The sequence below is a fragment of the Oncorhynchus nerka genome, linkage group LG16 (assembly GCF_034236695.1).
Source record: "Oncorhynchus nerka isolate Pitt River linkage group LG16, Oner_Uvic_2.0, whole genome shotgun sequence".
In the NCBI taxonomy this organism is placed as follows: domain Eukaryota; kingdom Metazoa; phylum Chordata; class Actinopteri; order Salmoniformes; family Salmonidae; genus Oncorhynchus; species Oncorhynchus nerka.
Window position 1 is genome coordinate 16728420 of NC_088411.1, and position 17270 is coordinate 16745689.

Genomic DNA, 17270 nt, shown 5'->3' on the forward strand with positions numbered 1-17270 from the left:
ACAGGAATTAGCATTGAGGAGCTACAGTAGAATCTGCAGACAGATGCTTTTGTCCACAACTGTAGAACTCCTGAATGAGTTTCCCTCTCTTGTGTATGCGTGTTTGTCTGCTTGTATATGAACCTTTATTTAAATAGGGAGTCATGCTGAGACCACAGTCTCTTTCGCAGATGAGCCCTGCATGAACCCATCAATAAACAACAACAATTGTACTATACATATCTATATACACATCGATTACACAATACATGAAAAGCAAACACAAAACACGAAAATCAAAACACAATCAATAATATGAAACAAACACATTCTTCAGAAAAAAGGCTGTCTCAATTCTGCCTGAATTGCCCTAGAGCACATTTCCCCAACTGGGGAGCCAGTGGTTTTATTTGCCCCCCCCCCCAAGTTTTCTGAAAAAAATATATAAATGTTTGGACACACCGACTCATTCAAGGATTTTTCTTTATTTTTTACTATTTTCTACATTGTATAATTATAGTGAAGACATCAAAACTATGAAATAACACATATGGAATCATGTAGTGACCCCCAAAAAGTGTTTAAAAAATCTAAATATATTTTATATTCTTCAAAATAGCCAACCTTTGCCTTGATGACAGCTTTTTACACTCTTGGCATTCTGTCAACCATCTTCACCTGGAATGCTCTTCCAACAGTCTTGAAGGAGTTCACACATATACTGAGCACTTGTTGGCTGCTTTTCCTTCACTCTGCAGTCCAATTCATCCCAAACCATCTCAATTGGGTTGAGGTCGGGTGATTGTGGAGGCCAGGTCATCTGATGCAGCACTCCATCACTCTCCTTCTTGGTCAAATAGTCCTTACACAGCCTGGAGGTGTGTTTTGGGTCATTGTCCTGTTGAAAAACAAATGATTGTCCCACTAAGCGCAAACTAGATGGGATGTCTATCACTGCAGAGTGCTGTGGTAGCCATGCTGGTTAAGTGTGCCTTGAATTCTAAAAATATCACTGACAGTGTCACCAGCAAAGCACCCCCACACCATCACACCTCCTCCTCCATGCTTCATGGCGGGAACCATACATGCGGAGATCATCCGTTCACCTACTCTGCGTCTCACAAAGACACGGCAGTTGGAACCAAAAATCTAAAATGTGGACTCATCAGACCAAAGGACAGATTTCCACTGGGCTAATGACCGTTGCTCGTGTTTCTTGGCCCAAGCCAGTCTCTCCTTCTTATTGGTGTTCTTTAGTAGTTGTGCCATCTGAACAGTTGATGTTGGTATGTGTCTGTTTCTTGAACTCCGTGAAGTATTTATTTAGGATACAATCTGAGGCTGGTAATGAATTTATCCTCTGCAGCAGAGGTAACTCTGTGTCTTCCTTTCCTGTGGCAGTTCTCATGAGAGACAGTTTCATCATAGCTCTTGATGGTTTTTGTGACTGCACTTGAAGAAACTTTCAATGCTCTTGAAATTTTCCAGATTGACTGACCTTCATGTCTTAAAGTAATGATGGACTGTCATTTCTCTTTGCTTATTTGAGCTGTTCTTACCAAATAGGTCAATCCTCTGTACACCACCCCTACCTTGTCACAACAGAACTGATTGGCTCAGACGCATTAAGAAGGAAAGAAATTCCACAAATTAACTTTGAACAAGGCACACCTGTTAATTTAAATGCATTCCAGGTGACTACCTCATGAAGCTGTTTGAGAGAATGCCAAGAGTGTGCAAAGCTGTCATCAAGGCAATGGTTGGCTACTTTGAAGATTCTCAAATTAACTTTTTTTGGATACTACATGATTCCATGTGTTATTTCGTAGTTTTGATGCCTTCACTGTTATTCTCCAATGTGGAAAATAGTAAAACAATTAAGAAAAACCCTTGAATGAGTAAATGTGTCCAAACTTTTGACTGATACTGTATATATTTTATTTTACATTTTTATATGGACATAAAAGACTGTAAAAACACCAGGGAATCAGCTCCAAGTGATTTAAATGTTGCAGGTCTGTTCCCAAGAATTACCATGCATTATAGAGAGAGACGTGCGATCATAAACGAATGTAAGCAAGGTTTGAAATTATTATATCTGTTGGGCTTCTTGCAGCCAATTTGCGGTCAACAAACTATCTTTAATTATGTTCCGGTTCCCCGACCATCCGCTCAAGAAAAGAACCAACTACACCAACTTTAAGGACTTCTGGAAATCATTCCACATGAGCTGCAAAATAACTACAAGCACATTTACCTGACTGGGTGGAGATAGTAGGGATTTCCAGGGTTAGACATCCCTTTGAGTCCAGGTCTGGTGACTTATACAGTTCGGGGCAGCAGGGTAGCCTAGTGGTTAGAGTGTAGAGTCAGCAGGGTAGCCTAGTTGTTAGAGTGTAGGGGCAGCAGGGTAGCCAAATGGTTAGAGCGTTGGGCTAGTAACCGGAAGGTTGCTATTTCAAATCCCTGAACAAGGCAGTTAACCCACTAGGCCGTCGTTGAAAATCAGAATTTGTTCTTAACTGACTTGCCTAGTTGAATAAAGATAAATAATAAAGGTTAACAATGTTTTTCTTTTTGATTTATTGGGAACCCCGTTAGCTGACGCCAATTACTGGGGTCCGACACATGAAACAGACATTACAGACAAAATACTTAATAATTTACAGGCATTTAAAAATATTAACATGTAGCGTGTGTGTGTGTGTGTGTGTGTATGTGTGTGTGTGCACCTATCAGTTACACATACGTGTCAGTACATAAACACAACAATGAGATAGGTATGACGGAAGTTTATGCAACAGGGTTTTATAGACAAAAAGAGTGCAATGCATCGATCTACGAGACTTCAAAGAGGACCAGCTTACTTTCGGATACAAAATGCAATGATGTGTACTGAACCTTTTTCCCGTAATAAAGTTGCGTATGTGTATCAGTCCCAGTAGACGAGTGCCAGCCGTAGGTCACTGTAATGCCATGGGAAAGACAGGACACAGCCGTATGTTGTTTACTAGACTGCTATTTCCAGCCAACAGGCCTTTTTATAGTGACTAGAGGTTGGGCTGTATCATTCTTCTGATGTTATCTCTCTCTCCTCTCTGTCATCCCTCGCTGGCAGAAACATGTGTGGTTAAACTCCAATCTGTTTCCTCTCCCTCTGGGTTTGAGAGTGGAGTTTTAGTAGTGTTTTACTGCCCCCTTCTGGTTTGGTGAAGGAACTTTCAGTATTTAGGAACATGACTGATTGCGAGTGTTGGTTCTGTGTAGACCAGACGTAGGTTAACAACCTGATGCTTGTCCTGAACCATGTGCACACACCACCTGCGTTTTAGTCTCTGTATGTGTTCTACCACACCTGACCTTGTCGTCTTCGCTCACTTCCTTCCTCCTTCTGCTCCCTTTTTCCCGTTTGTCTCTCTTTCTGTGTGTCTCTCTATTTCTGTCTATGTTTCTCTCTTCTTCTCTCTTTCTGTCTGTCTGTCTGTCTCTCTCACTGTCTGTTTCCCTGTCTCCCTGTCTGTCTCCCTATCTGTCTGTCCGTCTCTCTCTCTCTCCCTTTCTCTCTCTCTCTCTCTCTCTCTCTCTCTCTCTCTCTCTCTCTCTCTCGGTCTCTCTCGGTCTCTGTCACTCTATGTCCATCTGTAGCGAAGAGCGATGTTTGACTCGGTCTCCTCGGTGATCCAGGGTTCGATGGAGGGAGAGTTGAGTCTGATGGACAACCTGTCAGGGTCAATATGTCACTACTACGCCCTACCCCCACTACCCAGCAAGCACTGCAGTGACAAGAAGGTCAATGAACTCGCCTGCGCAACCCTACCATTCTTCCGCCTCAGCCGATCACTCACCCACACACCCATGCTGAAGTCTTCGCTCAGCCTCAATCTATGGCACACACCCTCCCCTCAACTCTAACTCAACCCTTTTCCCCCTCCTGTTTCTCTTACTACACTCAACTCTCTCACCTCTAACTGTGTGTTCCCATTTCTCTAATCCCCTGTGTGTTCCTTGGCTAATAATATTATTAGAAATGTGGTCACCCTCCAATATCCCTCTCTCAGCTTGGCTGTATAGGGTAATAATAAGGTAGTATACCTGCCTCACACACACACACACACACACACACACACACACACACACACACACACTTGGCTTTGAGCTTTGAAAACGAACCACCCATTGGATTGAGCACCAACTAATGATAATAATTTGACTCCGCTGCCAAGCTGGCTGGACACACACACACACACACACACACACACACCGTACGTGATAATTTCCCGAACATTGAGCAATGTATCACTGTTGAATTATGCATCTGAATGTCTCCTTTTCCCCATTCAGGACAAAATGATTCAGCCAATCACATTAGCATTGCTAAACAGTGTCTGCTAAAGCTTTTAAAACGGATTGAGGCTAACGTAATGCCGCAGCAGTAATAGCCTCACTGCCTCTCCCTCTCTGTCTGATTCTGAAAAGTTAGCAGAAATCTCTTCCAGGCGCCCACTCAGTCTCTGCCAGTTAGGACCCCTGCCCCTGTCTGCACGGCTGGCCCAGTCGTTTGCCTGTCAAAAAGCATTTCCTCAATTCATTCTCCCGGTTAGGGGTGAGTGAGGGAGTGAAGTCGGAGACAGTAAGCGTTTAGCAGAGCAAGCTCTGAGAGTTTGAACCCTTCCAAGATGGTGCTCAGTGTTGTGAAACTATGCTAGCTCTACTAAGGTTACATTACACGAGGTCTGTTTATGATCCCAGCTCATCCTGTGTCAATTACTCTTCATAAAAAGTTGAACCTTTTCAATATCATATGTAAGAGACCATTTTGTGGTTTGTCTGTGTGACGTCATATTGCCGTGGATTTGACATCTATATGGATGGATGTTGTTTCATTAACTGTTGGTTTGTATATTTACTTGAACTGTTGTTTGTCATATCTGTATGTCTGGAATTAGGTTGATATATCTGTGTGTGTGTGTGTTGGTTTGTGTGTGATTTCTCCATGTATCTATTGATATGTCTGTTGTTGATTCAATCTTAGGTGTTAGGTGTTGTGTAGGGTTGTTTGCTATATCTACAGTATGTAATTGTGTTGTTACAGCACACGCTGTCTGATGTCTTGTCACATCTGTGCTATGCATGTCATCAGATTGTGGGATGTGTCATGCCACTGTCTGTTTGTGTGATTAGCCGGATTGTGTGTGCGTGCGTGTGTGTCTTCTCTGCTCACCGGGCCTTGTTTGTTCTCTATCTAGATCCCTCTAGCGGAGATGGAAGCTCTCTCTCTGACCTCCGACAAATCCTGGTCCCTAGCTCTCACCGACGACTCCACCCCTGATGATATTAACCCTCTCTTACTAACCAGTCTGGAGTCCAACGTACTGACAGTTCCTCTCTCTCTCTCTCTTAATCCCATCGCCTCCTCTTCCTCTGCTGTCTCTTGTAGCTTAGCCTTTCCCAAGGGAGCTTCCGAACTCAGCTGGCCCCTCCAGTCTCACTCTCTCTGGAGTACTGGCTATAGGTTGGAGGTTACCTTCTGGATGTCAATTAGGCATATATGTCTAAAATAACCAATGAATTTAGCATGTAACGACACTATTGTAATTTGGTAATCAAGCAACTTGTCAACTTGAACACTAATTGAGTGGCAGCGATAGGGTAGAAAGGGACACGAAGTGAAGCTACTCCCTCTACACTGCTTCAGCTCTAATTAGTCTCCTCACAATGTCCTTTACGGTGGCTCAGAGAGGACATCTCTGCTCTCAGCTCTCTTGAGTTTCCCCCACGCACCGTAGCTAATTGAGAGTTGTCGGGAAACAATCTGGGATAATTTATGACCAATTTACCCTCGTTAGCTTGAGAGTCGTTCTCTCTCCATTGCATGTCAGACACAGAGAGCGGTGGCGACGTACAACCTTGCCACTCATCACAAGGGCGTTGAACTAATCAATCAGGTTATATTGTAGCGTGTGATGAATGTAATAGCTGTGTCAGGGGGATTTTCCAAACCCAGCACATGCATCACACAGACACATTAGTGATTTCAAATGAATCATAGAACTGGAGGTAAAACACAGAGAGATGTGAGCAGGACACACACATGAGTTTGGAAGAACCTGGAGATTTTTTAACCATCCGCTCTTCTCCCTCGCTCTCTCTCTTTCTCTCTCTTTTTCATTCCATCTTTCTAGCCTGGTGTCTGTCCGTTCCAGTCCAGTCCAGTAGACTAGTGCGCCTGCTCGCCTGCCCGTACCTCTTTTTCTCTTTTTGTCTCTCTCTCTCTTATCTTTCTCTGTCTCTCTCTGTCTACCTCTATTTATTTATTTTGTCTCTGTCCTCTCTCTTTTTTCCCTGTTCGCTTTGCGTGTCTCTCTCTCTCTCTCTCCCTCCCTCTCTCTCCCTCTCTCTCCCTCTCTCTCTCTCTCTCTCCCTCTCTCTCTCTCTCTCTCTCTCTCTCTCTCTCTCTCCCTCTCCCTCTCTCTCTCCCTCTCCTCTCTCTCTCTCTCTCTCTCTCTCTCTCTCTCTCTCTCCCTCTCTCTCCCTCTCTCTCTCTCTCTCCCTCTCTCTCTCCCTCTCTCTCCCTCTCTCTCTCTCTCTCTCTCTCTCGCTCTGTCTCTTTTGTGCCATCCTCTGTGTTTTAAACAATGTGACAAGTGAATGTAGTGCCACTCCGATCTCTGTGGTTAGTAGCTGTGGGTAAGATATGTTGTCTGCTAGCCAAGGACATAGCAGGGCACTGGCCTAGCTTGCATTTTCTGTCTCTCAGAACCCAGGGATAGAATAAACCTCCTGCTCTAAATCTGTGGCCTAAACAATAAATGATTACAGCAAAAAAAAGCTCAAGCATCCAAATGCTTCATTCATTTGTCTTGCTACAGTAAAGACATAGACAATGTGGTTTCAGTTAGTTTCAGTAACTCTGAGCCCAGAGCCAGGTCTGTGCCAGTCTCCTCTCTGCCACTAGTGCAATGATGCCGTCTGTCTGGTCTGTCGCTCAGTGTGCCAATAATTACTTTCTTCATGTGTGGAATGTTTGTGTGTGAGGGAGTGTGTGAAGTCTCTGCTAAAGACCTGTGGTCAGACCGCCAAGTAGGTCCAGAAAGAGGCTGACTTCTCTGTCCCTCAGGTGGAGTTACTTGATCCTGGGGAGCCGCTGGAGGACAACCTGTTGAGTGTACGGAAGTCAGCGGTGAGCCGCACCCACTCTCTACCCAATGACAGCTACATGTTCCTGCCTCTGGAGCCCTTCGGACCCCCAGGAGCCGGCCTGGCTCCTGGCTTATCTCCAGTACTGACACAGGCTACAGGGCCGCAGCACATAGAGGCACTTAGCAGCGCCCTGTCAGGTACAGTACAGAGACTCCCTCTACACGCCGACATTGTGTATGTGACAAATAAAATTTGATTTGATTTGATTTGTTTACACACAGACACACGCACACAGACACACGCACACAGACACACACAAATGGACACAAACACACACGCAGAAACACACACACATACACACACACATAGTAACCTTTCCCCTTGATCAAAGCGATACAATACATTTCTAGAACAGTAGGAGCCGGAACCAACCTCACCCACACCTACTGTTTTGATAATCTCTTGTTGTTTTTGTGTGAGAGAATCAAGTTATATTTGTGTTGTGTGTGTTACCACAGGCTCCAGTACCTCGGTGCGGTCCCAACCAGAGGAGAGCTCCCAGCAGTCGGCTGTGCCTACAGACTTCTTCAGACCCATCAGTCCTCACAGCCTCTCAGACTCAGAGAATATACCCAGACTACCCCCGCCACAGCACACACACACACTTAGCCGCACACTCCGCAGACAGGTGAGACACAGACATAGAGGCAAACACACACAACCCATACACACACACACCCACCGGAGGTAACAAATGTTTTCTATCAGAAATGACTGTTCATCATTGTGTTTTTCTCCTCATGTTTCTACTGTGATATGATGTTTTTCGTAAACTTTCCTTCCTCTCAGCTCTGCTCTTAATGCTGTCTTCTCTCCTCCCTCCTGCCTCCCTTCTTCCTGTCTGTTTTATGTTTCTAACTTCTCCATCCCTCCTCCCTCCGCCCTCACAATGCTCTCCATCCCCTGTCCATCTCTCTGTCCATCTGCTTGCCTCCCGTTCCTGTGTCCGCTACCAACAGAGTCTAGTTCAGCAACCACCAGACCCGGAGCTGCTGATCAAACACAGATACTCCTGTTTCTGAAACAGTAAAATAACTACCCCTGACCCACTACCGCTCATTTCAGAAACACTGAGCGTCCCTATTTCTTATCCACCCCGCCTCCAACACACACACACACGTGCGCGCCCGCCCGCTCACACACACATTTCTCTTTCCCTGACCTCTCCTCCTCCCCTTCTTGCTCCATCGTTTGTCCGTCTTCTGCTGACCATCTGCCACAATGCATCTCACTTGACCCACCGTCAATGGCTAGACTGTTAATTCTCATAGATATAGGGGACTGTATTGTTTCTGAACCCCTATAGGGTCATATGAACTACCCACTGAAATCGTTATCACACATCTGTTGATTGATGGAATGTATTTGAGTTTAAGATGCAGTCAGTTTGTCTATTAAATGTAGGCGTTGGCCTACACGTCACACTATTGTAACTACATATTACACTGTTATAACTCAGGGTTTAAATCAGGACTGTCAGTTCTGTCCATGATATTTGGCCACATATTTGTATGACTGTTTTAGAGCACTTGTTGTCCTTGTTGGGCAGTATTGTGATTGTATGAAGATGATTATGTTGATGAAATAGTTACTATTGAGAAGGAGTTATGATATGACATTTTCTTTAATGTTACCCCGTATGACAGGAAATGTTCTACAACCACAAATAGGTATTGATTAAAAAAAATGTAAGAGGAGTTGGCTCCATTGTTAGTGCTACTGTAGCTGTGGTATTGGCTTGGTTATACTATCTTGGTCCGCTAGATGTCACTGTTGTCACATCATCCATGCTTTCTGTCAAGACACACAAATCGTCAAGTCATGAATATTCTGTGAACAATCATGTCCCAATTGTCTCAAAACTCTTAAATAGCTACCTTTTCTTTTCTGTCCATATTTTGTCACATAACGACCAAGATACTTCAGATCTGTGGTCTCAAATTGCATAAGATATGGAAAGGATGCTATATGAGACCTTTGTAACTTTTATAGTGTGTCATTGTGTTCTACTAACCTTTCCTCTCCTGTAGCTACACACAGACCCAGTACCCTCTGCCCTTTGCCCTCTGACCTCTGAGGGAAAAAAAGCTGAAGGGCTGCCCTATAGTACCACTCTCTAAAATGTCCAATACATTTTTGTCATTGGGGAGTTAGCTGACTGGGCTACAAGGGCAGAGGGTATTGAGGATATTGGGCATTTGGAAGAGGCTCAAAATGCAGTGCACCAGACCAGGCATATCTCCCAATACTCCTTCTGCTAAACAGGGAATTAACATTGGGCACTCAATTAGAAGTTGGGAAACCACGGTTGTACCCAGTGTCCTAGCTGAGACAAACTGTGCCCTACTACTGCTGCTACTGTAAATCACATGCTGTCACTGAATCTCTTCATAAAACAGATACTCTTGACACATATCTGAACCTGGAATGGTTTCCTTGTGCAATAAACATACAGCAATACACTTACTAGTTGACGTACAAACGGTACTGCACTCTATTGCAATTTCAACATTTCCTCTGTATCACAATGAGGCAGAGACGGTATTGAGAGCATGCTGGTCTAATGGTGAACTCTGACCTTCACTCCTATTGGTCATCCTCACCCAGTCACCTCACACTAACCAGTCTCCCACCTCTCACCCACTCATGTCCCCCTAACCACCCAACCCCTGTGTCTCAATCTCTCCCTCCCTGCCTCACTCCTCTCCCTGTTCTTCTCTCCCTCTCCTCTTCCACCTTTCTCCATTTCTTTCAAACTCTGCCTCACTGCATCATCCCTCCTAATCCCTCTCCTCCCTCCTCCCCCTCTCCCCCTCCTTCCTCCACCAGGTGGCAGTATCTAATGATTCCCAGGAGGCTCTGTGGTCTGACGGAGGGGAGTGTGAGGAGGGGGTCCTAAATGTAGCTTCCCTAGCCCTCCCCCTTTCCTCCTCCTCTTCCTCATCCTCCCATCTTCACCAGCAGCCTTCTCTCTGGCTGGTCCCTGCCACCCCAGGGGCGTCCCCTCAACTGTCGCGCCCCAGTAGTGTTCACACCCAACACCCCTTCTCAAACCATGACCAGCACCACCTCTCCTCCTCACCCAACTCCCCCTCCTCCCTCTCCTCACCCCCTCCTCCCCTCCCCTCCACTCGCCCCTGGAGACAGGAAGAGGCCTCGGCAGACCACGAGGTGTCGCTCATCAACCGGGTGGGGCTGGCGGGGAGTGAGGATGTCACCGGTGTCGGACTGGGGTCAGAGGTCGGAGGTCTCAATGGCAGTTACCAAGGTCATGAGGTTGGCTGTGGTGAGGGGAGCCGGCCGTGCCTGAGACAGCTGAAGAGGTTCCACAGCGCTGACGCCCAGGGTCGGAGCATTCTAGCGTCCCGGCCACGCCCCCTGTCCTGGTTGGACGATCCTCGGCGCCACTCAGTGGAGGTGTGTTCGTCTGTAGAGTCCAGTCCCCAGTGCAGCACCATGTCCTCGGGGTTCGTCTCCCGAGCAGACAGCCTCCAGATCCATTCCCAGACCACAACAAAGACCCTGCCCTCTCCCCGACGCAAGAAGAAAATGAGCCCCCCGTGTATCTCCGTAGACCCCCCTGATGGACTGGAGTCCCAGCCCGGCCTCCACCCTACCCTGGGAGGTTTAGGGGGCCTAGGGATGCCCCCTCCCTTACCCAGCCGGGATACCTCCTGTCTGAGGAGACGGGCTCCCTCCAGTGACTCCAAGGACTCCTTTGACCTCGGGGCAGGGGAGGGGCTGGGCCAGGAGGGAGGGGGGCCCAACCCCAAGCTGTTGACTCTGCCCAGCTTCTCCTTCGAGAAGACAAGCTCTGAGCACTGAACACTCACACACACTGATGTACACACACACACACACACACACACACACACACACACACACACACACACACACACACACACACACACACACACACAGACAAACCATTAAGCACATAGGCACACAGACACACACATGCAAACACACGATACACTTGGTGTATCCGTGATGGTGATAGTCGTAGTAATAATACCGTAGAGTGTAATTATGGTAAAACTACAACAAAACGGTCAAATCATCCTTGGTTTTATTGAGGATCCGTGCAGTACTGTCGTAGTGTGACCATCCCTTGTCTTTGTATTGTTGTACTGCCAAAACCACAAGAACGTGAAAAGAACACAGCATAAGCAGAGTTGAAACAAGAATACAAACATGACTGTTTCTCTTCTACCACACCTGCATGCCGCCATTGGCTGCAGGTCGACCCCATGACCTCTGGAGTGAAGTCAGCACCAATAGCTTTGGATAGCGCCTGCCTGTGGCCACTATTGGGAATGCTCAGTGTTAGACAGTGGGACTTCACCCTCACACGGGCAACAGTGGAGGTACAAAGCAATATGAACGATTTAGAGACACTATTTTCTTAAATTATTGGGCCATAGTGTTTGTACAGGATGTAGATTTTTTTATTATTTCATTATATATTTTTTGGGGGTGATCTTTTTTGTGACGGGTTTCAATTTTTCTCTGTTTGTTTCAATGTTCGAAAAAATGTTTAGCTAGTCGGTTTTGTTTAATTTTAGGGATATTTTCTAGCTTTCTTGATTTGCTGAGGAAAGTGATTTTTTTTCAAAGTGCTGAGAATCATGTATTTGTAGGATTAATATATATATATATATATATATATATATATATATATATATATAAACAACTCATTAAACTGAGCTTGGATTTTTAAGCACAAGAAGGGGACTTTGGTGGTTTGAAGGTAGGCAACAGAATGGTATAAGTCAATGTGTTGTTATTTACTTCATAACAAACATTACAGACTTTAAGACTTTAGAACAGTGTTTGAAGATTTTTATTGACAGGATCAAATCTAACCAGATGCATTATCATATTTTCAAGGCTGTCCTGATTTCACAAAACACACATACAGTAATATTCAATCCAACAAACTCTGATATCTTCAACACAATCCTGGGAATTCGTTATTACGTCTTGAAAGAACTTGATGTAGTATGTCTGAATCTATAGTGCCTTCAGAAAGTATTCATACCCCTTGACCTATTCCACATTTTGTTGTGTTATAGTCTGAATTAAAAATGGATTTAAAAAATGCTCACGTATCTACACACAAAGTGACAACATGTTTTTAGAAATTTTTCGCAAATTTATTGAAAATTAAATACAGAAATATCTCATTTACATACAGTACCAATCAAAAGTTTGGACACATCTACTCGTTCAAGGGTTTTTCTTTATTTTTACTATTTTCTAGATTGTACAATAATATTGAAGATATCAAAACTATGAAATAACACATATGGTATCATGTAGTAACCAAAAAAGTGTTAAACATATATTTTATATTATTCAAAGTAGCCACCCTTTGCCTTGAGGATAGCTTTGCACTCTCAACCAGCTTCACCTGGAATGCTTTCCAACAGTCTTGAAGGAGTTCCCACATAAGCTGAGCACTTGTTGGCTGCTTTCCCAAACCATCTCAATTGGGTTGAGGTCTGGTGATTGTGGAGGCCAGGTGATCTGGTGCAGCACTCCATCACTCTCCTTCTTGGTCAAATAGCCCTTACACAGCTTGGAGGTGTGTTGGGTCATTGTCCTGTTGAAAACAAATGATAGTCCACTAAGTGCAAACTAGATGGGATGGTGAATCGCTGCAGAATGCTGTGGTAGCCATGCTGGTTAAGTGAGCCTTGAATTCTAAATATATTACTGACAGTGTCACCAGCAAAGTTCCCCCACACCACCACACCTCCTCCTCCATGCTTCATGTTGGGCCACACATGCAGAGATCATCCCTTCACCTACTCTGCGTCTCACAAAGACACGGTGGTTGGAATCAAAAATCTTACATTTGGACTCATCAGTCCAAGTGACAGATTTCCACCGGGTTAATGTCCATTGCTCATGTTTCTTGGCTCAAGAAAGTCTCTTCTTATTGGTGTCCTTTAGTAGTATTTATTTTCATCAATAAGACCATGAAGGCCTGATTGCTGCAAAATCCTCTGAACAGTTGAGGTGTGTCTGTTACTTGAACTCTGTGAAGCATTTATTTGGGCTGCAATTTCTGAGGCTGGTAACTCTAATGAACTTATCCTCTACAGCAGAGGTCACTTTGGGTCTTCCTTTCCTGTGGCACTCCTCGTGAGAGCCAGTTTCATCATAGAGCTTGATGGTTTTTGCAACTGCACTTAAAGAAACTTTAGTTCTTTACATTTTCTGGATTGACTGACCTTCATGTCTTAAATGTAATGATTGAGTGTCATTTCTCTTTGCTTATTTTAGCTGTTCTTGCCATAATATGGACTTGGTCTTTTACCTAATAGGGCTATCTTCTGTACACCATCCCTACCTTGTCACAAAACAACTGATTGGCTCAAATGCATTAGGAAGGAAATAAATACCACAAATTAACATTTAACAAGGCACACCTGATAATTGAAAAGCATTCCAGGTGACCACCTCATGAACCTGGTTGAGAGAAATGGGTTTGATCCTCTTTTTTTTCTTTTTTTCCCCGCCTAAAATGATATACCCAAATCTAACTGCCTGTTGCTCAGGACCTGAAGCAAGGATTTGCATATTCTTGATACCATTTGAAAGGAAACACTTTGAAGTTTGTGGAAATGTGAAATTAATATAGGAGAATGTCAAATCAAATCCAATTTTATTTGTCACATACACATGGTTAGCAGATGTTAATGTGAGTGTAGCAAAATGCTTGTGCTTCTAGTTCCGACAAGGCAGTAATAACCAACGAGTAATCTAACCTAACAATTCCACAACTACTACTTTATACACACATGTGTAATGTACATACATATGTACATAAAGATATATGAATGAGTGATGGTACAGAACGGCATAGGCAAGATGCAGTAGATGGTATCGAGTACAATATATACATATAAGATGAGTAGTGTAGGGTATGTAAACAAAGTGGCATAGTTTAAAGTGACTAGTGATACATGTATTACATAAAGATGCAGTAGATGATATAGAGTACAGTATATACATATACATATGAGATGAGTAATGTAGGGTATGTAAACATTAAGTGGCATTGTTTAAAGTGGCTAGTGATACATTTTTACATCAATTTCCATCAATTTCCATTATTAAAGTGGCTGGAGTTGAGTCAGTATGTTGGCAGCAGCCGCTCAATGTTAGTGGTGGCTGTTTAACAGTCTGATGGCCTTGAGCTAGAAGCTGTTTTTCAGTCTCTCGGTCCCTGCTTTGATGCACCTGTACTGACCTCGCCTTCTGGATGATAGCGGGGTGAACAGGCAGTGGCTCGGGTGGTTGTTGTCCTTCATGATCTTGATGTCCTGGAGGGCAGGTAGTTTGCCCCCGGTGATGCGTTGTGCAGACCTCACTACCCTCTGGAGAGCCTTACGGTTGTGGGCGGAGCAGGTGCCGTACCAGGCGGTGATACAGCCCGACAGGATGCTCTCATTGTGCATCTGTAGAAGTTTGTGAGTGCTTTTGGTGAATTTCTTCAGCCTCTGAGGTTGAAGAGGTGCTGCTGCGCCTTCTTCACAACGCTGTCTGTGTGGATGGACCAATTCAGTTTGTCCGTGATGTGTACGCCGAGGAACTTAAATGTAACACATTAGATCTGGTAGAAGATAATACAAAGAAAAAACATCTTTTTTTTTCATCATCTTTGTAATGCAAGAGAAAGGCCACATTGTATTTTTCCAGTTTAGGCTGAATTTAGATTTTGGCCACTAGATGGCAGCAGTGTATGTGCAGTTTTAGACTGATCCAATGAACCATTACATTTCTGTTCAAAATGATGCATCAAGACTGCCCAAATGTGCCTCATTGGTTTATTGATACATTTAAAAAAAAAAAGTTTGTAACTGTGCACTCTCCTCAAACAATAGCATGGTATTATTTCACTGTGATAGCTACTGTAAATTGAACAGTGCAGTTAGATTAACAAGAATTTAAGCTTTCTGCCCATATCAGATATGTGTATGTCCTGGGAAATGTTGTTGTTACTTACAACCTCATGCTAATCACATTTGCGCACGTTAGCGCCATCGTCCCGAGCAAGGGTCACCGATTCCGTAGTTAAAGAAATGATGGACTGTTGTTTCTCTTTGCTTATTTGAGTTGTTCTTGCCACAATATGGACTTGGTCTTTTACCAAATAGGGCTATGTTCTGTATACCACCCCTACATTGTCACAACACCACTGATTGGCTCAAACGCATTTTGAAGGAAATAAATTCCATTATCTAACTTTTAACAAGGCACACCTGTTATTTTAAATGCATTCCAGGTGATTACCTCATGAAGCTGGTTGGGAGAATGCCAAGAGTGTGCAAAGATGTCATCAAGGCAAAGGGTGGCAACTTTTAAGAATCTCAAGAATTTTTTTGGTTACTACATGATTCCATATGTGTTATAACATAGTTTTGATTTCTTCACTATTATTCTACAATGTAGAAAATAGTAAAAATAAAGAACAACCCTTGAATGAGGCAAAACGTTTGACTAGTACTGTATGTAAACATGATTTTAATAGCAGGACACTGTAAAGTCCATTATTTCACTGAAGATTATGAATTGGGCTGTTTGAGAAGGTTTGAATCATAAGCAACCTGCATACACATCGTTTGAAGTACAATATACCAACATAGTTACTGTATTAGGTAAAATCTGGAAAACCTTTGTAGAGCATGGGTGGAGTAAGCGTTGTGGTGCTCATGTGAATTTGCTTTATTTTTCGGCTTCAGGCCAATGACTACTTCTCACTTAAAACATCGTTTTTTGTTTTTAATTTCCATGTTTTTTACACCAGAAGGTGATCATACAAAATTGTTTTATCTCACATAATTTATTGTCCAGGGCCAGGTTTCCCAAAAGCATCTTAAGGCTAAATTATTCATTAGAACCTTTGTAGGTGCATCATTAAATCTCATAGTGGTTTCCCCAAAACCACTGTTACTAATGTTGCACTTAAAAACACTAGTTATTTACCGACTGTCTCAGACCACTCGTAGGAGCTGATCCATCATCAGTATCTAATGTTAAGGTTAGATTTGACTGCAGAGCGCTGATATGCGAGCAGCGCTGCCTTTCCTTCGATACTATCAGTATCGCCACATGCTCTAACGATGCACTTCTTGAATGTTCTCCCTATGTGGTGTTTTGGGAAATGTATGTGAGTTCTTCGGCCGTTATAGAAACAATGCATCGTTAAAACACTCATAAGCTTAAGTTCCATCACTATTGGAAAACCAGGCCCTGGCTATTACTAAATAGACATCGCTATTTGCATTCATGCTAAACATATGGATTCTCCATTTAAAGAGGGGAGGGGGGTGAACATTAAGCACATAACCAGTTCCTGTAAGTGACTCTAAAAGTACTGAATAAGTTGGCTGAATGAGCATTTGGAAAGAATCAAATAAATAAATAAAATAAAATAATAAAATATAATAAAATAAAACATCCAGGGGAGTCCCCCCAGACCGACCCCCTCTAGTTTTTTACTTGTTGATGTCTACTTCCCACTAAGTAGACCTACACCAATGTCTTTTTTTGTATTTTTTCGGTCGTCCTAAAAACAGACCACTTCGATACAAGTGACGTTTCGTAGCAGGTTAGGAAAGCATTTTCGCTAACCCTAACCCTTTTCCTAACCTTACCCTCATTCTCCTAACCTGCTATGTTAATTATCCTAACCAACTGCATCAATTATCCTCACCTGCTGTTTTGAAGTGGCGTGTTTTTAATCTCGTCCACGGACGTTGAAATTTGGTCTCCTGACCAAAACGGAACCAATCATAGAAGTCTATGTTTGTTTCAGATTTGGTCCGATCTGAACTGGCCTATACTGTAGCAGAACACCGCAGAATGCAGTACATTACCGCACAGTAAAACAAAAGTAAAGAAAGTATTTACAACATTCTTTCAGAATCAAAAATTAACCTGACTTCAACGTCTGGAAAAGACAACGTAATTTTGCTTAATGGGTTCAGATTTCTGGGAACACACTGAAAAATAACTTCACACTGTTGAACAGTCGGCACAAATTTAGATTAGAATGGCATAAAGAAAATTGCATTGTC

The 17270-nt window shown here is 43.5% G+C and overlaps 1 protein-coding gene across 1 annotated transcript in view; it reads left to right on the plus strand.

Moving 5' to 3' along the window:
- Positions 1 to 11814, plus strand: part of cacna1g (calcium channel, voltage-dependent, T type, alpha 1G subunit) — a 204158-nt gene extending 192344 nt beyond the window's left edge. Inside the window, 4 exon segments of the mRNA XM_065002465.1 lie at positions 3625 to 3768; positions 7097 to 7316; positions 7638 to 7807; positions 10009 to 11814. Coding sequence (XP_064858537.1) covers positions 3625 to 3768; positions 7097 to 7316; positions 7638 to 7807; positions 10009 to 11004 — 1530 coding nt within the window. The 3' untranslated portion in view covers positions 11005 to 11814.
- The last annotated feature ends 5456 nt before the right edge of the window (positions 11815 to 17270 follow it).